Source organism: Pelodiscus sinensis, chromosome 2 (assembly GCF_049634645.1).
Source record: "Pelodiscus sinensis isolate JC-2024 chromosome 2, ASM4963464v1, whole genome shotgun sequence".
Taxonomy (NCBI): domain Eukaryota; kingdom Metazoa; phylum Chordata; order Testudines; family Trionychidae; genus Pelodiscus; species Pelodiscus sinensis.
The window spans coordinates 19,782,201-19,807,478 of NC_134712.1; the positions used below are offsets into that span (position 1 = coordinate 19,782,201).

Sequence of the window (25,278 nt, forward strand, 5' to 3'; positions counted from 1 at the left end):
TCCATGTGCCCTGGAGTCGGCACTTATGATTCTCCTAGGACTTTACATATGAACAAGCCCTTACATTGAACGCTCTTATCTCTATAAAATGAATGCCCCATTGCTGGAACTATCAGATCACAATGGTAGTTCTTAGATACTTGACAGTTGCCTTGGATAACTAACTAAAATGTGCATTTAGCTATTCTCAACGTTCAAGGTATCTCCTACAAGGAAACAATGAAGATTCTGATATAACTGTATTTACCTTGTCAAAATGAAAAGTGTGTTTGGTTTTTTTTTTTTTTTTTTTTTTTTTAACTGATATCACCACTGCTGCTTCACCTAACTTTGCAAAAGTCTACACTTATCTGCAGGATTTCTTTACTGACTTCCATGACAGTTGAAAACAATATCTTCAGTCTCTGCTAAACTCCAAACATGGAGACACATCCAGCTGCCAAGTACTATGAATTCAAGGGAAGTTGCACCTGTGTGTTCAGAAATTCCTGAATATGCTTTATGGAATTAGATCAATACTTTGGCTCAGGTCACCCCTGCTCATGGAAAAACTGGGGCCAGAGGAGAACAAAACTCTACAAGCTTGCAGAATTTCTTGTACAGAATCCCCTCAAAAGGCAAGGAATTGGGAAAGGGATACGTATTTGGGAGGAGATATGGTCTTTCAACCCCATAATTCCTGGGGCCTTTGGAAGGACAACCTTCGCAGTTGCTGAGGCAGACGAGCTGTATGGAGGGTGATAAATGAGCTGATGCTGGTCCCGTGTGCTGGCAGCATAACTCTCTGAGGTCACTGGCTGAGTCATGGCAGCTAAGCAACAGTGGCAGAAGGTACTTAATAGGAGTTAACAGAAAACTGACTATAACAATGGCATTCTAGAATTTCACATCTGTCTTTCAGTGACTCCCAGATCAAGTTTTCTCAGCTTGCTATTTACAGTAGATAGCAGTTGGAATTTGAAGGACAGGAAGAAAAAACATGTAAAGTGAGAAAATTCAGTATGAAATTATTAGAAGGGGAAGGGTGGAACCCCACAATGTCATTTTTACAGTCAGTACTCAGAGCAAAGCGGCACTTCAAAATGATTGTGTGGTTTTGGCTAGATTGGAAATGGATAAAAGAGAGAGGCCAAAATTATCAAACTTGGTTTCTGATCCTGGAATTTGATCATAATGGTGTGGACTTCTCTGCACATGGAACTGTGTAGATCAGATTACAGGATAGGGCTCTCAATGTGGAGTTCAGTGCCAAAATATAGTAAATGGCCTGATTTTTTTTCGCCAAAGATGCTGAGCACTAATTTTTAATAGGAGCGATGAGAGCTTAACACCTCTGAAAATCAGGTCACTTATTAGGTGCCAAGCTATGGAGCTTGAAAATATTGGTCTTACCATCTTAGAGTTCTTTCTGGAGATCATTTATTGACAATGAATAGTCCTGTGGCACCTTAGAGACTAACAAAAATATATAGGATCTTTAAGATGCCACAGGATAACTTGTGGTTTCAGTTACAGACTAACAAGACAACCCCTTAGTGATAAAGAATGATCTTGCAAGATGCAGCTCACATCAGTACTGGAGCCAGAACTTAAATCCTTTTAACTGTACTGGAACAAATTGGGGGAGTGGGGGAACTCTCCCTAGCTAAGTGTCTGAACATTCATGTGTAATGAATGATAGCTGCTCCTCCTGCTGGTCAGCTGAAAAAGTATTACAAATCAAAATGTTGTTAATAAAATCACAAAAATAATGATAGGGCAAATGTATTCCAGGAAACCAGCTTCTTCTCTTTGGCCCTGAACAGTTAGGCTGTGTCTAGACTGGCAAGTTTTTCCGCAAAAGCAGTCGCTTTTGTGCAAAAACTTGCCAGCTGTCTACACTGGCTGCTTGATTTTGCGCAAAAGCACTGACGTTCTACTGTCCAAAGTCAGTGCTTCGGGCAAAAGCCCTTTTCCGGAAATGTTTTTGTGTAAGAGGGCCAGTGTAGACAGCTAAAAACTGTTTTGCACAAAAAAGCCCCAATGGCAAAAATGGCGATCGAGGCTTTCTTGTGCAAAAGTGCTTTTGTGGAAAAGCATCTGTGCCAATCTAGACGCTCTTTTCTGCAAATGCTTTTAACGGAAAAACTTTTCCATTAAAAGCATTTGCGGAAAATCATGCCAGTCTAGATGTAGCCTTAGAGTAATAGGAATTATATAAGTATTCAATAAATACCATATGTTACCAGTGATTGAGAGGAAGCAAAGAAGAGTAAGTAGGAAAGACATTTGCTTATTTATATACATAAGGCACATTTTGGATGCGCTTGCTCACATCATTTTGTGCCTTACCTCACAAATAGTTCCAATTAAGCCAATGAAACTTGTGACCAAATAGTCAGCCGTTAAGGGTTGTAGAGCCTAGTGGTCAGCCCATTGCATGGCCTGGCCCTTTAAGGATCTGAAAGGTGTAATAGGTCCTTAGATATAGTCATATCTATGGGGGATGTGAAAGTGGTCCTAGCAATGAATGCTACATAAGAGGCAATCCTGTCAGTGTATTTCTAAGGCCCTGGGGCTATGTCTGGACTTCAGGCTTCTTTTGGAGGAACCTTTTTTCAGAAGAAATCTTCTGAAAAACCTTCTTCTAAAAGAGAGCATCCACACACACAAACGCATCAAAAAAGCGATGCGCTTTTCCGAAAGAGAGCATTCAGACTGATTGGATGCCCTCCCACCTAAAAGGCCACCTGAAACTACTTCAGGCAGGGCTTTAGGTCACCAGTTGCTTCCGAGTGCTGGTGCCGGAGCCTTGCAGAGACACATGGAGAGGCGATCCCATCCCTCCTCGAGCTGCGGGGTCCTGCCCCTGAGCGTGAGGTGCACTCTCTGGCCCGGACATATCCCTGGCAGGGCTCTTTCACCTTACTCTGGACCTGTTCCAAGGTCCGGGGTGGGTGTCCATGCTCCGCCAGGGACTTGGTCATGCGCTTGAATATCTCGGCATTGCAGCACTTGGAGCAGAGATCCTGCAATGTCTTCTCCTTGCCCCACAGCTTGAGGAGGGACAGGATCTCTGCTCCAGACCACGACGGTGCCCACCTCTTGGTCCTTCTGGATGGGACTTGGGACCCCAGGGCTGCTCCCTGCAGGGACCAGGAAGGTTGTAGGGGGCTTGAGGCTGGGCCATGAGTGGCAAGGCCTGTGGTAGGTAGAGCTGCATAGTGAGGTGTGGCTCTCAGGCCGGCTTCCTGCCACAAGGCTTGTCCAGGGTGCCTGCAGCTTTAAGAGGGACCAGGAGACAGGAACTATAGAGTCCTGATTAATTTGGATGGAGTGGCCACCAGGGCACCTGTGTTATTTCCTGGAGGTCTCTTCTTTCGGGGGGGAAAAAAACCCTCCTCCCTGTCCACACCCACCTTTTTCCAAAAGATCTCTTTCGGAAAAAGGCTTCTTCCTCATAGAAAGAGGATTACCAATGCCAGAAAACCCTTCTGTTCTTCCGATTTACTTTCAGAAGAATGCAATCGCAGCGTGGACGTAACACAGATTTTGTCAGGAAAATGGCCGTTTTTCCAAAAACTCTGTAGTGTAGATATACCCTGGGGCATGGAGACTTGCAAGGAGGGTGATACAAGACTCTCCTCTCTTTAACCACACAGAGAAGGGGAACCAGCTTAAAAGCTGCCTCTGCGCCGGCTCTTCCGGGGTGTAATCTACTCACCACGGGCGAGTAGATTACATTGTTTGTCGAACCCTGCAAATGAGGCTAAGCATGGAATATCGCCAAGCCTCATTTGCATACCTAATGAGCCACCATTTTTGTGGAAGAGGCTCTTGCGTCATTATTCCTGAAAATAATCAGCGTAGCGGCATTGCGTAAGAGGGCTTTTCTTGCGCAAGAAGGGGCGGTGTAGACAGCTCCTTCTGGCGCAAGAGCCTCTTCTGCAAAAATGGCAACTCATTAGGTATGCAAATGAGGCTTGGCGATATTCCACGCATAGCCTCATTTGCATATTTCTGGCACAAGAACCTACCAGTGTAGACATAGCCCTACTGTACTGAGATCTTGGTCCAGGATGGCTCCGCAGTGCTACAGAACAATAGTAGGGCAACACAATGATAGGTGGATTTCGTCATAGAATAGGCAACTCACACTGAACGATGAATAACATTTTAAACTGTATTGAGAATAGAGGAAAATGAATTGTATAAATTGATGGTTTACCATCCCTTGCAATAGTGTGTTCAGTTTTGGTCACTTCTCAACAAGATCATGGCAGTAGGGCAGAAAGGTCTTTGCCTAATCCTCTTAAAATTGTTGCTACTTTTTGAGGGGCAGGGAATGTGGTATCTTCCATACAAGGCAAGGTTTAAAAGCTTAAGGCTGCTTAATGCCCAGTTTTACCATTTATTCATGTTGAATAAGCCCTTCCTCTGAGTAATCTCATTGACTTCAGTGGCACTACATGTGAAGTAAGGAAGGTCACAGAATCTGACCCCCAAGTTTTCCTTTAGTACATACCGTCAGTGCATACTGGAAAGCCTCTGGCATCTTAGGTGCTAAGATACCACAGTGGTGATCGCTATATTAGCAGATACTGATGTCTTTCAGACTAAGGATGTTAAATAACGATTAATTTACTAGTTGAGTAGCTGATGGAATTTCCGATAGGCACTTCTGCATTCCTCCTTTAAAACGTACAAGAGCCCCCACTGGGACACTTATGCATTTCAGATTTGGAACTCATCGTGCAACCTGGGGCCAGTGGGAAATCCCACTGACTCCAGGCTCCACACGGGCGCTTCTGCTTTGAAATGCACAAGACTTCCTGCTGGCCCTGGGTTGCACGCGGCATGCCAGCTTTGAAATATATGAGTCCCCAGCTGACCCCAGGCTCCATGTGGTGCTGCCACTTTGAAATGCCACCCAGGGCTCTGTGCGGCACTTCCCTGGAACCCGGAATCAGCTGGGGATTCCCCAGCTTACTCCGGGTTTTGTGGAAATGCTGCACAGAGCCCGGGGTCAGCTAGGGAATACCCAGCTGACCCCGGACTCCGTGCAGCTCTGCAGCTTTGAAATACTGCGGCGGAGTTTCAAAGGGGCAGCGCTGTATGGAGCTCGGGATCAGCTCTCTGTGGGGCTGCCACTTTGAAACAGTGAGCCTGGGATCAGCTGTGCCGCGCTGCCCCTTTGAAACACCGCCATGGCATTTCACAGCAGGAGCGCCACACAGAGCCTGGGGTACAGGCTCTGTTTGGCACTGTCGCTTTGAAGTACCCCTTTTCCACCACCCCCTTTGCTACCTCTATCTGATAGAGGCAGCAAGGGGGAGGGAGGAAATCGATTAGTCCTTAACATCCTTACTTCAGACTATTGTTCCCTTTCCTCATTTTAGAGTAACAGATGCTGTTCTCTCTTTTTCTTTAGAAACAGGTATTTGTGTTGATATTTGCTGTTATCTTACTGAGTGGTTCCAACAATTTGGTTTTCTATCTAGCTGGTTTCAGTGGCTTGCTTAAATACAACCATTCAAGGAAATAAAATGCTTGGCTGTGGCCACCCACATCTCTGCTCCACATGTGGTAGGGACTGCATGCCTCTCAAACCTTTCCTCCTCTGCAAGGGGAGGGAGAGTAGAGAGTGAATTGAGCATTGACTTTCTCTGCTGGGGTGTGTGGTGGACTAGCATAAGTTACTGCATCCAGGAAACATGAATTGAGTGGAGATGAAATTGAGAGTCACAGTTCCTTCTCCCAGGCCAACACTTATTTAAAAGATTGAGCAAAGGCTCATTCTAATCCTAAATGGTGGCATTCTAACAGCATACATTCTGGAATTGTTGATGAAATGCTGTCAAGTTTAAAGTGCAACAGATTAAATATTCCCCTGATCTGAGTACACTTGATGCTGAGTGAAAACATTTTTGGCCTTTATCTTGGGAGAGGGATTTTTTTTTTGATCTACAGAAAACATTATTTATTCTATAAAGGCTAATGGGGATCATCTCTGAAATCCATCATGCTCTGTGTGGAACTAAACATCTGTTCAAGACTTATTAGAGAAAAATTGTTGTGGTTTATTTTTTTAACTTTTTATATTCTGAATAAAATCTTGATTATGTCTAAGGCCTTGTCTACACTGGCAAGTTTTGTCATCAAGACCTGCCTTTTGGTGACAAAACAGACAGCATTTACACTACAATGCGACTTTTGTTGGGGGCGGGGGGGAACCAATTTTGGCGACAAACTTCCAGGCTTGTAAGAGATGTTTGTCTTTATCCTCCTTTTATTGTTGACAAAAAGCCAGCGTGGACTCTGTTTTGTTGAGAGAACTGGCTTCCACCAGTATCCCACAATACCTGCCCTGCTGACACTGGTCAGTGTTTTGTGATCTCTGCTGCTCTGCAGGCACACACCCCTTCCCTTTTAAAGCTCCAGAAAGTATCTGACAGATGAGTGAGATGCTCTGTTTGAGGAACACACAAAAAGAGCAAATAATTGGCATGCTCACATTCTGCCTTGCTAGAAACATAACAGCAGTCTGCCTGCTGCTACAGGGGAAGGAATGGAAAGATTGATCTGCTGCTTTGAAATTCCTCAGCATGGAGAGCTCAGAGAGCTACTCACGCTGCCACTTCCCGCAGCTCTGAGTGCTGTGGGAGAACTTGGAGGGAATCCCAGGAAGTGCAGAGATCAACTCTCCCTTTCCACAATATTGCGCTGTGGGATGGTTACCCACATTGCTTTACTCTGTCGGTCGACAGGGGAGCTAGCAGTGTGGACATGAAATGTTGGCAATGGGAGGCAGAAAAAACAGTTAGACCAGTTTTCGCTTTTGCATGTCAACAGCACTTTTGTTACCAAACCTTCCCTGTTTAGACATAGCCTTTGACCCCGATTCTGCAGTTGGATACATGCAGGCAGATCCCTACATTGTTCAGTCTTACTGAAGTCAATAGGCTCCATGCAGGCACAAGTTCCTACCTGAAAGGATATAGCTGCAGGACTAGGGTCTAATAATATCCGCTAACAAACTGATGTTTAAGTAAACTTAAAACACAATGATCCTGTAGCATCTTAGAGACTAACCAAAAATATATAGAGACAGTATCATGAGCTTTCGTAGGCACAACCCACTTCTTCAGATGACACGCAACATGACAAATGATGTTTATAGTAAGATCAATAGCACATAGATTTGGAATGAGACAGGTCTGTGATGTTTTTGGACCTGTTTAAATCCCACAATTCAGCAAAACACCTAAGCATGTGCTTAACTTAATGATAAACATGTGCTTAGCCTGTAATTAGAATGCTTTCTCTAAATGATGTGACCCAAAGTTCAGTGTCCATTAAATTGAGCTGATATGTAATTTAAAGAACGTATACTATGCATTTTCTCTAAAAGGCCCTCACAATAATTCAGCAAGTCAGGCTCCATTGTTCAGCAGTTTATAAATATGCATTCTATAAAGTTTGTCCTATATAGCCTGCAACTGAGCAGATGTTTGGGCACATTAAAAATACATGATATGGTAACTAAGCAATACAGATGCTACAGAATTAGTCTGATCCATTTATACAAGTTTTATAGTAAAAATATTTTATTCAGTTCATTGCATTTTTGTTCAAGTTTTGTATTTGACATAAAGATTATTTCATAGAAATAAACCATTTATAAATAGAATGACAGGAACAACCAAAAAAAAGTGGGGGCAACTGATGTGTCCTCTGTTTACATTACTGTCCTTTCAAGGTGAATCTGAAATCACCTCTGTCTGCCATACAGATCCACAAAGTCATGTAGCAGGAATACTGAGCCCCATCCCACCTTGGGATTCATACTGATAAAATCTTCCAGGTTCATCTTGGCATCTAGACAAGAAGCACAAAAGGGGAATATTAAGAGTCTTATATAGAATCTATGTAGCACAGACAAACAGTGGATTCTCTGTAACTTGAAATCTTTAAATCATGATTTGAGGACTTCAGTAACTCTCAGCCAAAAGTTAGGGGCCTATTACACGAGTGGGGGGGGTGAGGTTCTGGGGCCTGTAGGATGTCAAATTAGATGATCATAATGGTCCCTTCTGATCTTAAAGTCTATCAAATACACAAAATCATTCCAGCACTGTTAGAAGTATCTAAACTAGGGTGTGCTTATTCCCCAAGGAAAGCTTGAGTTATTTTGAAATAACCAGCCCAATATTTTGAAATAACAGGTTTGCTTGGTAATGTGTGTTGTAAAGCAGGCTTTTTCTGTCCACGGCCTTCGCGTATAGCCCATCCTGCCACACAAGGCCCCTCACACAAAACCCAGATACTCAGAGGAGCATGGGAAGCACAATGCAGTTTTTGTGAATGGAATTTGACCTTATAGGCATCCTGGAACTCAGAGGCACCAAGAAAATAGGGAGGTAAGCATAACTAGATAACGCCTAGCTGAATTTACAGATAAGCCTCATTTGACCGTAGCTTGACCAGTCTTAGGGGCAAGGGAAAAAGTAAACATAGGGGCTGTGTCCAGACTCCATGCCTCCGTCGACGGAGGCATGTAGATTAGCCAGCTCGGAAGAGGGAAATGAAGCCGCGATTAAAATAATCGCGGCTTCATTTAAATTTAAATGGCTGCCCCGATCTGCCGATCAGCTGTTTGTCGGCAGATCGGGAGAGTCTGGACGCGATGCCCCGACAAAGAAGCCTTTCTTCATCGACACAGGTAAGCCTCGTGAAACCAGGTTTACCTGTGTCGATGAAGAAAGGCTTCTTTGTCGGGGCATCGCGTCCAGACTCTCCCGATCTGCCGACAAACAGCTGATCGGCAGATCGGGGCAGCCATTTAAATTTAAATGAAGCCGCGATTATTTTAATCGCGGCTTCATTTCCCTCTTCCGAGCTGGCTAATCTACATGCCTCCGTCGACGGAGGCATGGAGTCTGGACACAGCCAGGGTAATAAAACACAGTTGTCTCACACTATGCCCCAACTGGTCCTGTCCACGAGGGGATCACGCATACATCACGAAAATTCCTATAGGGCAGTATTGTCATACTACCTCATCACTAGCCTATCAGGCCCTGCCAAATGCAGACCCTAGCATGGCATTAGACACCGAATTTTTGTATAAAAGACCATCTACCCCTTTGTTCGACGGAGGTTCCGTGTATTGAGGGCACGTGTCTTTTTTTTTTGCCCGGCTAAAGGATTGATCACTCTGAGGCTGCCTCCCCACCCTTCGAATCAAATATAGGGGTGCACGAGTCCTGAGCATGCTCCGAGTTCTAGTGTGTCTTTGTGTTGTTATCGTTTCTGGATTTGTAAGTATTGCTTAAATGTATTAGTTATTGGTTTAATAGTCAAATTGTGTTAATTTCACTGTGTAATTCTGTAAAGCGTATCTAAGTTCTGTTAACCACACTGTGTAAATTGTATAATTTTGTGTTGTGTAGTAGTGTTGTATTTAGGTTAAATATAAGTGTTAGAAATAGACGCCCCGGAGTTGTTAAGTTGTAAAAGTAGATTTATGACTAACTCCACCAGCTGCCCTAAAATAACCATAGAGGAGCTGGCTTTAGACAAAGTTTTTATTATCATTATATTGTCTTTGTTTTGTATTTTTGTTAAGCAAATTAGAGACAGTGATTTGGTATAGTTGAATTGTAATCAAAGAAGTTTGTAATTAGTTAAGTACAGCTAAGTTTAGGGTTTTCTACACTGTAAAAGTACTAAGCAATTGCTAGTTTAAAAAAAAACCATTTGCTAATTGTTAGTTTTGATAAAAAAATCATTCTATTTAATAAAAATAATTTGTTTCACCATCATCCAGTAGTTTTCACTGGGTAGTCGGCTTTAACCCTTGAGGCTCCCATCACATCACCGAACCAAGATGTAACAATGTGGACACTCTGCTTGTTTTGAAATAAGGGCTACACTGCAGGCTTCTTGTGCAAGAATGGCCAGTCTTGTGCAAAAGCTTACAGAATGTCTACACTGCACATGCGTACTTGCTTTACTGTAAATTTACTTGCGCCTCGAAATAGAGGGCTTCTTGCGCAAGAGTTATTCCTCTCCCCATGAGGAATAAGCCCTCTTGAGCAAAAGCTCTTGCGCAAAAGGCAGTGTGGACGGGCAACAGGAGTTTCTTGTGCAAGAAATCCCTATGCTAAAATGGCCATCAGAGCTTTCATGCGCAAGAGTGTGTCCACACTGCCATGGACGTTCTTGCGCAAAAGCACATCTCTTGTGCAAAAGCACATGTCAGCAAGGATGCGCTCTTGCGCAAGACCTTTTGACCAAGAACTCTTGTGCAAAACCGTTCTTGCGCAAGAAGCCTGTAGTTAGACGTAGCCCCTTAGTGTAGACCAGGGCCTACAGTGCTATCTGGCATTGTAGCATAGACATAAATCTACTGTATTTACTGTAGTGCCTTACTGCTGTATTTGATTTTTAAAACATGGATTATTTAGATAAATCTGAGGATTCAAAGCCAGAGCCTACTATTGTTTAACTGATAGATATACAAATACAGTATACTGTATAAAATTAACTTCAACTGAGTAATTTGATTTTTTTACTCATTCAGTGCACTAGGGATTTAGAAAGAGTAGAAACCTCTTAAATGCAGAGTCCTCCTCCTGTTCCACCTTTCATTCCAGCCTATGGTAGGGCCTGTGTATAGTGACAGCAAAATAATTATTTAAAAAGTGTTCCTTACATGGTAGGCAAGCCCAGAGGGACACTTGACCAGTTAAGTTACAAACTCTGAAGCGGGGGGAGAGGAAAAGTGATGAGAGTGGGGAGAGGAAAAAGTATTTTTAAACAAGGAAACACAGATGCAACTGTAGGCATTGTGAAAGGATACTGCCACAATCTTTTAGGGGAGTAAAAAAGATTCTTCTAAAAGGTCTATTAAAACAATTTTAATGAAGGGATTTTTTTCCTTTTAAATAGCAGGCCAAAACTTCTAAGTCGACAGTGTTTCAGGTATCAATCAATAAATAAATAGCTGGCACTGAAACTGCATGACAGCGAGTTCCCTTGGCATTGTATGTCTAACAAGTAGCATATCTTGCAATCAGACCTATCAAATATTTTATTAATAAGTCCTTTGTTCTGGTTGCAAGGAAAAAGCCAGGAGAGGAGAAGGCAGCAAGTCGACACCCCCTTGCCAATGATGAGTGGCCATTTCAGACTTCAAGTTTGCCCCTGAGGTAAGGGGCTAGATGATGACTGGCAATGGGTCACTGAAGCAAGGTGGGTATAGGGAAGTTGTGGGTTCCCTGGGAGGGGAGGACCCCAGAGTACAGGGGCACTGACCTAGGACAATCTGAGGAGGAAAGGGCACTGTGGCCAGGAAGGGACACTGAGATCAGTGCAGGTCTGCTGGCTTGAGGCTGGGACATTAACCAGCAGTGGGCACTCTGAGGCAGGAGTGCTGAACCCCAGAGCTGTCAGTGGGAGGTGCTGGGGGAAGGGCGAGTGCTCCCTGTGATTCTGGGGCTTTAATTGAAGTATTTCAAGCTTCATGATAAAAATCATGAAAACAGGCAATCCTGGAAGTGATACAGGAAGTTATATTGGTAATGCTGTAGGTAGCACTTTGCCTTCTGAAGCTATTTCTACACCACCAGATTATTTTGAAATAACTCCTGCTTGTGAAGAGGAATAAGCTTACAGTAATTCCTCATTTAACACTATAGCTACATGTCTGAAAATGTTCATGCTAAGTGAAAATGTGCTATGCGGGGTCAATTTTCCCATTACAAATAATGGAAAAGGTGGGGGTTGTGTTTCAGGTAGTGGTGGCAAAGTCAATTTTCTATTGGAGCTTGGTCATCAACGTCAACATTAGATATCTAGCAACACAAGATGCCGTGGTTTATTAAAACACAAAGATAAATACGTGAGCGAGCGGAGGAGCGCTGTGACCATGTGTATTCATCTGCTCATGCGTATTACCACTGTTTTTACCAACTTATACCGTCGCACAAAGTAGTCCACCACTTGACCGTCCCCAAAATAACACGAAAAAAAATAACACGAAAATAATAGTGTTATTTGAAAAACGTTCCCTAAAAAAAAAACTGGGCTATTGCGAAAACGTGTTAAGCGGGCTCGTGTTAAACGAGTAATTACTGTATTTTGATATAGTTATTATGGGAGTTATTTGAAATAATGGGCTTGGTAGTGTGGATGCTTGCCTTGTTATTTCAAAATAAGGGGGAGTTATTTCAAAATAACTTGCCAGTGTACACATGCCTTGAGTCATCATTGAACCAGTTTCTTAGGGAAAGACACTGTGCTGCTATTTAGAGGTGATGGAATATAACTCCTGACCATTTGGGAGAATTAAAAATCCATAAAAGTGGGGGTGGAAGTGTTCAGTCCTAGTTAAACAGGATAATTCAATTTATTGTATCTACATTTGCTCTTTCATTTCTATTTGATATTCTTTGTCACATTCTGTTGTGCTGTGATCCATTAAGCAGCTGCTACATTCCACATGAAAGTGGAAACATTTCAGTAACAGGAAAAACACATTTCTATCATTTGAGTTTTATAAAAGACTGGATCCTTCAAAATAAAAAGGAACTACAATATTGAATACAAATAGGCTACGTCTAGACTGGCATGATTTTCCGGAAATGCTTTTAACGGAAGTTTTCCATTAAAAGCATTTTTGGAACAGAGCATCTAGATTGGCACGGACGCTTTTCCACAAAAGCACTTTTTGCGGAAAAGCATCCGTGCCAAGCTAGACGCGCTTTTCTGCAAAAAAGCCCCGATCGCCATTTTCGCAATCAGGGCTTTTTTGCACAAAACAAATCTCAGCTGTCTACACTGGCCCTTTTGCACAAAAGTTTTGCGCAAAAGGACTTTTGCCTGAATGGGAGTAGCATAGTATTTCCGCAAGAAGTACTGATTTCTTACAGTAGGAAGTCAGTGCTTTTGCGGAAATTCAAGCGGCCAGTGTAGACAGCTGGCAAGTTTTTCTGGAAAAGTGGCTGATTTTCCGGAAAAACTGGCCAGTCTAGACACAGCCATATTTTGTAGGAGCAGAGCAACAAAACTGATCATCATTAATAAATTATACCTAGATATCTACTCTATATTATAGAGTTTGTCTGTGTCAAAACTGTTCCCCACTGTCGCAGGAGGTGGGGTCCTGCAAGAGACCTTAAAATACCTTGCCCATAAAGGCTTTTGCTTAGACTCAAGGGCACGGATTCCTTGACCTTGGATGGTACACTGCCACCACCCAATTGCGAAAACCTCTTGAAAACCACGAAGATATACTTGGGACTTTCTCTGTAGGATAACCCCAAGCTTTTTAATCCTCCCTCAGGAAAAAGCTTGAAAATAAACTAATCTCTTAATAGCTAACTATCAGTCTCAGAAGCTTCAGGGGGTAGCTGAGTTAGTTTGTACAGGATAAACTTAAAAAACAACAACAAATGGTCTGGTAGCACTTTATAGACTAACAAAACATGTAGATGGTATCGTGAGCTTTCCTTGGCACAGCCCACTTCTTCAGATGACCTGAGTCTAATGACTATTAGTATACGATACCTTACAAATGAACTGATAACACAATAAGCAGGAACAACTTTGCCAACCACTAAAATGCAGTAACCGCTAGAGTGAAATATGTGAGCAATTTAATGAGGAAATGCCATATTTAACCAACTCTGCATGAATTTCTGCAGAGTGAATGAATTCTTGAACTGGAATTTCGTCAGGACACTGGGGCTAACTCCCATAAGGTCTTAAGCACAGGAAGTCAGCCCCCCCTCAGTTTTCTCTCCCCCCAAGTGAGAGAGAAAAGACACCTCCAGAAGAATAGGTTCTTTGTAACAGTGCTGAAATATTAGTTTATTATGGAGTGAGTGAAGAGTGCCACCTACTGATTTACCAGTAGCAAAGTATTTCAGTTTCTTGTCCCACTTCTATCTTCCAAGGACAAACTTTGAATTACAGTTACCTCCAACAAAATTATTAGCAGAACTTTGATTTACAGGGTTCATACTGAGCTTGGGGCTTGAATCATTGGTGACTCAATTTGGGAAGGAAATCAGGCATCTCCCTAACTTTCTAAGCACATGATTAGCTCCACTCCTTAAGAACCTTCTGTTCAAAAAGATGTTTATGAATATCTTAAGTGAATGAAGGAATAAGACTGGAGGAGAAAAAACTGAACCTGGCTAAGAAAGGAAAAAGTATAAGGATAGCAGAGAAGAAGGGAATGAAAACAAAACAAAAGCATCAAGTGTTTACTAGACTGTGTCAGAATATTCTGGACCAAACTACTTCAGCACGTGCTCAACTTCAAACAGAGGCATAACATTTGCACTGAGTGCAACAATACTACTCACCTGCTTAGTGTCAAGCACAAGAGAAAGTGCTTACCTGGAGTGGGGTGAGAGAGCTCAGCAACCTGATTCATATCCCTACAATAAAGCATTCCAGGGTGCCATTTCAGGAGGTGAAGAGGCAGCCACACATGCCAGGATGCCGCTTGCTCTTCTAGTCAGAGGAATGGGAAAAGCAAGCAGTGTCCCAGTATGTGCGGCTGCAGCCCCCACTGCTCTCCCAAAATGGCACCCTTGAAAGCATCCCTACTCAAAGTAAGTACATGCTTAAATCCAAGCCCCACTGAAGACAGTGGGTCTTAAGCACATGATTAAGAGCCATCCTGAATAGAGATGAACTTCTGCATAGGGATTTAAGTTACTAATCAGCTATCTGATAAGCTAAAGCTTATAACACACTAGTCAATTAGTTGCTCCTTCCCCTTCCTGCCTCTATCAGAAAGAGGCAGCAAGGGGGGGATAGAGGAGGGTGTGCTTAAAAGCCAGCTCCTCCAGCTCCGTGGGAGGGGGCAGGAGCACAGCAATGGTGTTCCACCTTTGAAACGTACAAGAATCCTGGCTGGGGTTCTTGTGCATTTCAAAGATTGAAATGCTGCATGGAGTCCCCTGCTGACCCAGGGCTCCTTGTAGCATTTCAAAGGCAGAACACAGTACTGCTACATTTCAAAGGCAGACGTGCAACAGCCATGCCAGCTCTTGCTACATTTCAAAGCAGAAGCACCCTTATTGACCAATCAATTAGTTGATGGAAATTCCATTGACTAGTTGATTAGTCTAATTTTAACATCCCTACTTCTGCACATGCTTAAATGCTTTCCTGAATTAGCTATTTAAAAAAAAAAACAACCACACCCCCACTATGCTTTGAGCCACTGAGCCAAATTAAGGGATAGGCACTGCTGGCTTATTGAAAGCCCTAGCTCCTGGAGCCCCATGACAAGGTCAGAACCTCAACTCTCCTTTTTAAATTATGTTTCTATTCCTCACATATTTAAGCACAAGCTTGAAAATGTGACCTGAGTAACTGAAACCTGATTGGCAGACAACTTAAAACATTAGTTTTGAGAAGAATGAATTGTCCCATTCTTCTGAACTGATAGCTGCGCCATGCCAAGGTGAGGCAGGGCTGTACCATGGGGACAACATATGGGATGTAACTACAGTCCTAGTGTATCTTAACTCAGTCCTCTTACTCACAAGGACATATACTTCCTCCCTGTGAAGAGATTCTGAATACAAGACAGACGCAGGAATTCCTAAATTCCAATCGCAAGTCTATCAGAGATTCACTAAAGGATTGTGAGCAAGTCACTTTATCCTGTGTGCATCAGTTCCTATAATGAGTGGACACTGATGCTTACATGCCCATCTTACACAAGGTGTTGTGAAGTGGGGATGTGAATGATAAATGATAAAATGATAAAATACTAGGACTGGAAGGGACCTCGAGAGGTCATCGAGTCCAGTCCCCTGCCCTCATGGCAGGACCAAGTACTGTCTAGACTATCCCCGATAGACATTTATCTAACCTACTCTTAAATATCTCCAGAGATGGAGATTTCACAACCTCCCTGGGCAATTTATTCCAGTGTTTGACTACCCTGACAGTTAGAAACTTTTTCCTAATGTCCAACCTAAATAAGCAAATGCTTATTGTATAGTCAACACACTCATTGACTAATCAGTCCCCACCCCCTTGCTGCCTCTATCAGAAAGAAGCAACAAGTGGGGGCAGGAGCGGAGAAGAAGAGGTGGTGCCTCAAAGTGGCAGCACCATGTGGAGCCTGGGGACAGGCAATTTGCATCGACTATTTGATTAGCCAAATAATTGAAATTTTACATCCTTATTGTGAAGATTAACGTTCAACAAATGCCAGAAACGGTGTTGAATGTTACATAATCCCATAAGTATATACCAAACATCTTGGGAGTTCATTTTTTCTGAAGAGCTAATAAAGCACTTTGTCTTGAAAGGTGGCAGTGCTTTCATGGTATATTATGGAAGCATAAATATCATGTATGCAACTTCCTCAAATCCTGTTCCTTCTGATTGAAGTAAAAGGGGTAGAGTAGAATGCTGTTTACCTTCAGTTTCAATGCAAGGATAGGAAGGAGGAGGCTTCTGCCAGTGTCCACTAGCATCTTTCATGTGGGATCGGTCAGAAGCAAATGTCTTCAGATACAAGTCTGCTCGCACCAGTCTGACTTTTCTAAATAAACATATAATTAAGAATTGTACTAAGTGATGGAGTTATATAACACTGTTAGACATTACTAACCCTGATCCTGCTCCTGCCCTTGTTGAGTAATAAAAAGTGAGGTATTAATAGTGTCATGTAGCTGAATGACTAACAGGAAGGTACAAAAGGAAATACTTTTTTTTTTTTTTAAAGGGGTGAACTATTGTCTTCTAAAGAGCAGTATCACGTGTTTATTTCCTGCACAGTACTATTGATGCAACCAACATCTTTCTTTGTATGCATAATTGTAGGGCCCTGGCTTTTGTAAAATATTCTGTACCCCAGGGGTTCTCAAACTTTGGGATACCTAAAATGCTAAATGAATTTGTGACCCCTCACCCGCTCTGCCCTGGGTCGCTTCCTCCCCCCTTCTCACCAGACTCCTTGTCCTTCTGGGGTTCCTTCAAGGCATTTGCAGTCCTCAACGCCCTTCCACCTGCAGGCTCCCTTCCCCAGTCTCTTTCTCCTCTGTGCCTCTTTTGCACTCCGTGACCCTTTGGTTCCTTCTCTCTCTTCTCCTCTGTCCTCCACTCCTCCCCCATGTCTTCTCTGCCTCCTCCTCTGACCCCCACGTGCCCTTATTTACTTCCGGGTCCTCCGCCCCAACCCAATCCCCCAGCCCACTGCCTGAGGGATTCTGCCCTCTCCCATCTGGGGAAGCGTTTGGTCACCCAGCCACCATGCCTCTGCCAGCCCCTCGCGTGTCTGCTCCTGCGCCGGCGCCAGCTTCACTCTCCTGCCGCCTCGCCTCCTCCTGCAGCTAAGCCACGCTCCTGGCAGCCCCGGCCACGCTGCACAGCTTGCTGGCACCTGCTTTTTGCCACCCTGCTGCTCTTCGCGGCCCGGGGGGAGAGAGGTCGCAAGTGAAAAACCGAATCCAGCTGTGACCCCTCTCCCCCCCCCCCCCCCCCCCGAGTTGCTCGCGACCTTCCCCTCCCCCCCAGTTTGAGAAATGCTACTGTACCCTGTGTGTGTTAATCTTCTCACCTTCTGAATTCTGGAAGAAGATCATCATCTGATTTAAATGCCTCCTCAATGTAAATGTCAAATGGACATGGAAACGGCAACACGGTGTCAAGATCATAAATGAAGTTCTGGTCTCCACTTGAAAGGTGAAGTAAAACAACATGATAATCCTAGGAATAAATGGCATTGATATTTAAAAGCTGTACATGGTTACAGACAAGCCTCAGGGATATTAAGAAAAAGGGACAAATTGCTTCAAAGCATAACCCGTATGGCTCAGAGAGGAGCTGCAACTGATCTTTCCCTGAGTCTCTTCCGTGGACACTTTTTCCAAGTGGAATTTCACAGCTTATTCCACGTTAGCCTGGATTACCAGGGTGAAAGGCAATTTTATTGCCACCATCCTGTCATACAATTACAGGGCAAACAGTACTTTATACCCCCTTGCAGCCATTCATGAGTGCAACTCAGGTGACAAGTTTCATTACCTTCACCTCTCTCTGGCCCATAAGTCTAAGGCTACGTCTATACAGCACCCTTCTTGTGCAACAGCCTATGCAAATGAAGTGCAGATTAGCATATCATCACGCTTCATTTGCATAATTAATCAGGGGCCATTTTTGTGCAAGAGGCTTTTGCGCAAAAAGGAGCTGTGTAGATGGCTCCTTTTTGTGCAAAACCCACCACTTGCGCAGGAGCCTTTCTTCCTCATTTTTTCAGGAACGGCTCTTGCACAATGGGGGTTTCTGTGGAAAAAGGAGCCATCTACAGAGCTCCTTTTTGCACAAAAGGCTCAGAGTTGCCAAAGGGCTGGAGACCAGCTCACCCTGAGGCAGATAGAGGTGAGACCAAGGCCCCGATCTGCACCGCAGCATCCTCATCCCTGCTCTCGGAAGTCAGCCACAATCTCAAACAATGAAACCAAGGCATATAGTATTCGTACAAAATGATATGAACATCTCAATTGCTATACCCTCATAAAATATTTGGATAACATGTTTTTATGTCAATTCCAAGGACTAGTACAGATAAGAGGTGACATCTTGCTTCTTCTGAAGGGATTACCAGATAACTTTAATGTTGTGTTTGGCCACTCATGATTAATTTTAATTGTACAATACAACTGTAACCTAGTAAAGTGAATACAAAATCCACATATGGAAAGACATGAAGGAGTTTTCTAATGACATTTTCAGTGCTAAATATACGTAACTATTTGAAGCAAGATATTGAAAAGCTCTTGGGCAAATTATTTTCCCATGCTAATGCTTCACTTCTAATTCATGCATCTGCAACAACATTAAATAGTTACAGTGAAAATGGGGGGAAAAGGCAGCTATACTCTTACGCAAGTTTGCATTTGTAGTTGGATTGGCTACCAAAGAACGTTAATACATTTTTGTGGGAAACTCTTAAAATGTGTAATGGCCTTTTCTGTCCATCTTCTGCCTTCCTTCTTGAATCACTTGGAACTCATTAAAACAATTTTAAAGTTAGCTTTTAAATTACACTATTTTTCAGTTACATTTGGAGGCAGGTGGAAAAGGGGTCTAGCAATCATAATTAAAATGGTTCCGTTTTTTCTGGTTTTCCCAAAACAATTTACTCCCAGTCTGAGATGACATGTGCCACTTTTTTAAACTTATAAAATGTATAAGTCCCTGAAAAGGGCATTTATATTGGAAGTCCCCTCTAATCAGTGATGATTCAGAACACAAAATTTCTGTACCAGAATTGGAATAGTACTCCAGTACTGGACAATTCAGATAAAAGTTCAAGAATAATTATGTCCAAAAAGAGAAAAAAGTTTCCCTAATACCATCAATCAGGGTATATGTCTGATACATGCAGCTGTCTAACTCTCACTTATTTCCTGTCCTACGTACTATTTGATATTTTCATTATCCACATAAATATTTGTACTAGTTGGAAGGCTCCTGGTGTCAATAAGCTCTTATGGCAATATATTACACAGATTTATTATATGTTAGAAGTTTGAATTTTGTTGCCTTTTGATTTCATTAGATGTTGCATCTGTTCTTCCATTTACAGTAAAATTTATTTTCTCCATATCATTCATTATTTTGTATACATCTGTTATCTCCCTTGCCAGCCTCCTCTCTAACAATGCTCTAAAACATGTAGTACTCTGTTACTTATTTTTACTGTATTGCCTACATTGGATTTAGTGAACAAAACATAGGGCAGATTTACACTTGCATCAGTGCAGCTGCAACACTTGAGAGCTTGAGTGAAGCCATTCCTATGCCAATGGAAGAATCCTGTAAGCCACGGCTACTCAACTTTGGAAGCCTCAGGGGCCACAATGATACTCACAGCACATGCGGAGGGCCACAAGTTAAGTGTGGTTGCATATACATGCAAATATCTTCTTTCACACTGACAGGTATGAATACAAAGCACTTTCCACAATGCCCCAGCACCTTCTCCCTGGGGGCTAGCAACACTGACACCCTCTACCCATCTGTTCCAGCCAGCCTGTCTGCTTGTGTCTTTAAATGCTCACGCCACCTGGGAGACGCCTCACCATTGTGGAGCGTATTCCCAGTGGAGGCCATGTTCAAAGGATCCCACCCGCAGGCAGTATGTTGAGCCCCGCATAAGCCCAAACAGTACCGCGGGCTGCAAACAGACGGGCCACATGTTGAGTAGCCCTGCTGTAGGCATAGTTAATCTACCTCTACAAAAGGCAGTAGCTATGTCAGTGGGAGAAGCTCACCTGCAGACACAGCAGAGTTTCAAACAAGGGTTAGGTTGATGTAACTCAAAAGGGATTTTTCACACCTTTAAGCTCTGTAGTTCTACTGCTAAGTCTGTAGTGTAGACCTGGGCTTAGAAAAGCACGCATGAGATGTTGTCATGTTAAGAAGTAGGACTGTTAAATGATTAAAAAAAAAAAACTAAAATTAACGGCACTGTTAAAAAATACCCATTATTTATGGATGTTTTCTAAGTTTTCAGCTATATTGATTTAAATTACAACTGAATGGAAAGTGCACAGCATTTGTATCCTATTTGATTACAAATATTTGCCTGGGACACCAGCTACAACAGTGCCACGTGAACGCCTGTTCTCACTTGCAGGTGATATCGTAAACAAGATTGGGCAGCATTATTTCATGCAAATGTGAAACAAACTTGTTTGAGCAATTGACTGAACGAGAAGTAGGACTGAGTGGACTCAGGTTGTTAAATTTTACATTGTTGTTTTTGGGTGCATTTTTTGTTGTTAATTCTACATTTTGGAAGTTCAATTTTTCATGATAGAGATTGCACTACAGTACTAGGAAGGGGGTTGAAATACTGTTTTTACCATGCAAATATTTGTAATCAAATAGGATACAAACCCTGCAGCACCCCAGCTGCTCTGCCCCACAGCTTCCCCAAGTCCGCTGCTGCTGAAACTGACCAGCGGTGGGCTTGGGGAAGCCATGGGGCAGAGCAGCTGAGGTGCTGCCAGGCACCGAGCAGGGGAGTGAGGGGCGGCGCTGCAGGACCAACCCGGCAGCACCCCAGCTGCTCCGCACCACTTCCCCAGGTCCACAGCTGGTCAGTTTCAGCAGCGGCAGCAGCAAACTTGGGGAAGCTGCGCGAGCAGCTCCAGTTGTCCGGCTGGCCGGAGCACTTCCGGGTTCCAGTTGGTGCCGGACTATTGGGAGTTCCGGACCACAGGATGCCGGACAATTGGAGTTTTACTGTAATTTCCATCAAATTACCCCTTCACATAACACATAAACCAGGTGTCAATACCACTTTCTTATTCACTTCCTCTATACAGTTCATGATTTCTCACTTCTATCATATCCTCCCTTCCTTAATCATCTATATAAACTGAACAGCCCCCGGTTTTTTTATTCTGTTTTCTTACAGAAGCTGTTTCATATCCCTAATTATTTTTGTTGCCCTTTTCTATAAGTCTTCCAATTTTAATATTTTTAAATAGGGCAGTCAGAATTGCACACAATAATCAAAGCATGACTAGACTGTGGATTTATATAGTGATATGGTGATATTCTGTCCTATGTATCGTATGCCTTATGGGTCCTATCATTGTTAGCTTTTTTAGACTGCTGCTGCACACTCAGCTGCAGAGCAATATCCACAATGATTCCAAGATTTTTCTTGAGTGGTAACAGATTTAGACCCTGTCTTTATGTATGTAGAGTCAGGATTCTTTTTTCTAATGCTTTGCACATTTGTTAATGCTGAATTTCATCTGCCATTTTCTTGTTCGGTCACCAGTTTTGGGAGATTCTTCATAGTTATCTTTGGACTTGACTGAAGATAGTTATTTTGTATCATTTTCAAAGTTCAACACTTCATTGTTCAACCCTTGTTGAACCGCATTGGTCACAGTACAGATCCTTGGAAAACCTTGCCATTTCCCTTTTTCCACTTGAAAACTGTTTCCAGCTTTTGTTTCCTATCTTTTAACCTGTTACTATTTAATTTTATTTAGTTTGACTATTTGCCATACAACAGCATTCTTAGTGGCCAAGTTATTGATACATGAAAGTATTCAGTTACTCCTTACTTTGCTTAAGAGCAGGCAAAGGGAGTTGTTGCCCTGGGCTCAGTAATTCCCTTTAAATTGGCACGCCAGGTGGCTCTGAAGGCAGAGGAGGGGGGCACTGAGAGCTGGCTTCTCAAGCCCCACCCCTTCTGTCCAAGACCCATCCCTTCCCAGAGTGCACAGCCACTGCTCTCACCCCCCTTGCCCAGAGGCCCTCAGAAGCTTTCAGCATCCCTGCTTAAGAGATTTTGGTGAAGGACCTTGTCAAAGACTTTCTGAAGGTTCTGGTACACTACATACACTGGATCACCCTCATTTGCTGACACCTTCAAAGAATTCTAACAGGTTGGTGAAGTCTGATTATTTTTATTGCTTAACATGTTGGTAGTACTAGAACAATTAAACATGGTACAAGAATCTATATAGACCAGAATGTCTTACCCAAATCACAGGTTCATCTCCACGTCCTGATTGTTGCTTCCACAGTGGTATCTGCAAATTACCAGTTAGAAGCTAATGTTAAGTAAGCTTTAAAAAAAAAAATCTACAATTTGTCTAATATGAGATGATAAAATTAGTGTTTATCTGTGATGCAACACGTAAGCTTTTATCAGATTGTTTTTTAACTTTTGAGCTTAAACTTTGGGCATTGTTTTGGATCACACAGACCATTCAGTCTCCTCCGCTGACTGATAGTAATAAAGGAATCCCTGCTATCCCATTCTCAGGGAGGTGATACTTCTCCAGATGTCCACCCCAAGGGACAGACTACCATACATGACTAAAAGACGTGCCTTTTAGGTTCTTTTCAATATCTGTGTGACCAGGGGGCCCAGGTGAGCTACAGGGGTCTGGCCACATTTGTGCCTGGATTAGGGTTACCAGAGTGTTTCAGAAAAATACCGGACATACATGATCTCACATTGGGGATGAGGGACCAGTTACAGGAAGCAGGGCTGACCAGGAGGGAGAGAAGGGGAAACCGGCCAGCGGGAAGCGGGGCTGGCCCGGGTGCACGGAGATCCCGGGGTGCTGCCCGTCCCGCACACGGTCTTGGCAGGGTGCACAGGTAAGTCCGGCCCTAGGGATTCCATCCCAACCTGGCACCACCCACCTCCTCTCTACTGTGTAGTTGCATACTGCCTGGCCAATAGACACACTCACACAGTGTGAGTGTGTCTACGAGCCAGGCAGTATGCAACTATGTATTGTTACTCATGATAATAATAAAACTTACTTAATTAGAAAATACCAGACATTTATATGTCCGGTATTTTCTCAATTTGTTTCCTAGACAGAAAGCTCAAAACTGGACACATGGCAAACCTAGCCTGGATCCATCTTTCATTCACAGTAAATCGGTTTTGATTCAATAAGGCAACTTATCAACTTACCATCCTTCTTTCATTGGATATGAAAACAGCAAAAAATTCTTCTAAAGGATATTGATCATAGCTTCTGATGTATTCACAAAGTTTCCAAACATTTTCCTCACTGTAAAAATACAAGGTTTTTTTTGTCCCCAGTTCTTGTTTTATTTCTGATTTATACAATAAAAACAGCATGGCTGTTATAACTTTCCCACTTTTGGATTCATTTTTCTGTTGAAGACTTTTTCCCAGCTCCTTTCACACATGTATTTTTAAGCTCTAAAATGTAGGTTCAAGCCTTTAAAAAGGTTTTACACAAATAATTCATAGGTTTTTTTGGCTCTACTATTAGACAGCAAGAAGCATAGCTTGGTTTACTCTGTCATGACATGCTTTAATACCAAATGATTGGTATAGTTAGTGTTTTGTCTTTTCCTTACTGTTTGTGGCAAAGTAGTTTTGATTAAAGTGTCAACAAATTAGGTTAAATAAACATTTTACCTGGAAAGATACATGTCATCAAGTGTATGAAACAACTTGACAAATATAAAATTTTAAATAGACTTCCATCTGATCTTAGTGACATATTAATTTTATATATATATATATATATATAATAGTTTAGCACAATTCTAAAGTAATAATCGTGTATATAACATTTAATACTACTATTAATAGTTTTGCACAATTCTAAATAAACTGTCACTGATAATAGGACAGGATGCACAAATTATTAATGGAACCATAAATTATGTTCTGATAAGCTATTCAGAAAGCCATACAATGATCTTGTATATTGTTATTTGTCAGTAAATCATCCTCCAATCATCTTGGTTAACCAGTACTATGAGTGTCCTAACCAATGCATCCTTTTTTCCTAGAATATCAAATGCTATCATAAGAAAAATAATATTCTATCTCCAGGCTGTTATGACCTCATTTTCTTCTGCTTTGCCTCCTGCAAGAGTATGTACAAGTTTTCTAAAGAAAAATGGAAATATGGGAGATTCCAATGGAAAACAATGACTTTCAGTACATCCACTCTTTGTGCATTAATTCCTTGACTAATGAAAAAGAAGATTTACCCAGCCACATTTCTTACATACCTATTACTACTTACCAATAGCAGCTGGTATACACACAAGCATGCCGAGCAGGGACAGCTGGCTGGTAACCTGCAGCTCCTACTTCTGTCTGTTCCATATGCGACCCTCATCCAGAGATATGGGAGTGCTGGGTTTAATAGGCTAATAGGCTCATACACCTCCCCCAGCTGTATAAAGCACCGGCTCGCTCAGGAAGTGTTTATGCCGGAAGTTAGTGAGTTACAAGCAATTTCTTCCCCCAAGGAAATCCGGATGTTAGTGCTTTCCTATGACTAGGAGCTCAGGCAGGCAGGAGGGAGGGGTTTTATCTTGGATACGAAACAAGATAAGTTTCTAATTGCTCTATTAAACCCCACCATGTTACATCAAAGGCAGGAGAGAAGGGGTCAAGTTGAATCAGAAGGGTGGGAAAAGGGAATTTTTTAACCCAGAATAGGTTGCAAAATTTGAGTCAGGATGAGCAAAAGGGACGTTTTAGCTTAATGAGATGATCCAGAGGCTGCCAAAACAAAGGAGAGGGGGTTTGAGTGGGGAGGTGAGATCCTGAACTTACAATGGAAGGGAGGGAGAGACCAGAACAAGCCTTGACAAGAGGGCAGGGCTGGGCTGGGCTAGCTGATGAAAAGGGAAGATTAATTAAATCTGCACCTGTTAGTGAGGGAAAGGCTGAACATGAGCCACAGGAAAATGCTGGGGATGAAAAGGAAACCT

At 42.6% G+C, this 25,278-nt stretch overlaps 1 protein-coding gene and 1 long non-coding RNA gene across 4 annotated transcripts; one reads left to right on the forward strand and one right to left on the reverse strand.

Moving 5' to 3' along the window:
• On the forward strand, nucleotides 1-23,518 carry LOC142826946 (uncharacterized). Of its 3 annotated transcripts, XR_012901232.1 has the most exons (4): nucleotides 1-986; nucleotides 9,186-9,299; nucleotides 11,106-11,235; nucleotides 23,386-23,512. It is a non-coding gene; the product is annotated as an uncharacterized LOC142826946 (long non-coding RNA). The 3 variants fall into 3 exon arrangements; XR_012901231.1 differs by lacking the exon at nucleotides 1-986 and having other exon boundaries at nucleotides 8,989-9,299; nucleotides 11,106-11,192; nucleotides 23,386-23,518; XR_012901230.1 differs by lacking the exon at nucleotides 1-986 and having other exon boundaries at nucleotides 8,989-9,299.
• Nucleotides 7,419-25,116, reverse strand: NTAQ1 (N-terminal glutamine amidase 1). Its single transcript, XM_006137485.4, has 6 exons — nucleotides 24,582-25,116; nucleotides 23,486-23,585; nucleotides 22,533-22,583; nucleotides 17,579-17,727; nucleotides 16,437-16,561; nucleotides 7,419-7,857 (listed from the first exon to the last, which is right to left on the reverse strand). Exons 1-6 carry the CDS (start codon nucleotides 24,662-24,664, stop codon nucleotides 7,751-7,753), a joined length of 615 nt encoding a protein of 204 aa, XP_006137547.2. The 5' UTR covers nucleotides 24,665-25,116; the 3' UTR covers nucleotides 7,419-7,750.
• Between the last annotated feature and the right edge of the window lie 162 nt (nucleotides 25,117-25,278).

Bases quoted from the DNA above. Each gene is read 5' to 3' on its own strand.
- NTAQ1 (XM_006137485.4), bottom strand. From the start codon at position 24,664: ATGGAACAGACAGAAGTAGGAGCTGCAGGTTACCAGCCAGCTGTCCCT. The intron at 23,586-24,581 runs GTAAGTAGTAAT...GTATTTTTACAG, and splicing joins GTGTATACCAGCTGCTATTG to TGAGGAAAATGTTTGGAAAC. The intron at 7,858-16,436 runs GTAAACAGCATT...CTTCTTGTCTAG, and splicing joins TCCTTGCATTGAAACTGAAG to ATGCCAAGATGAACCTGGAA.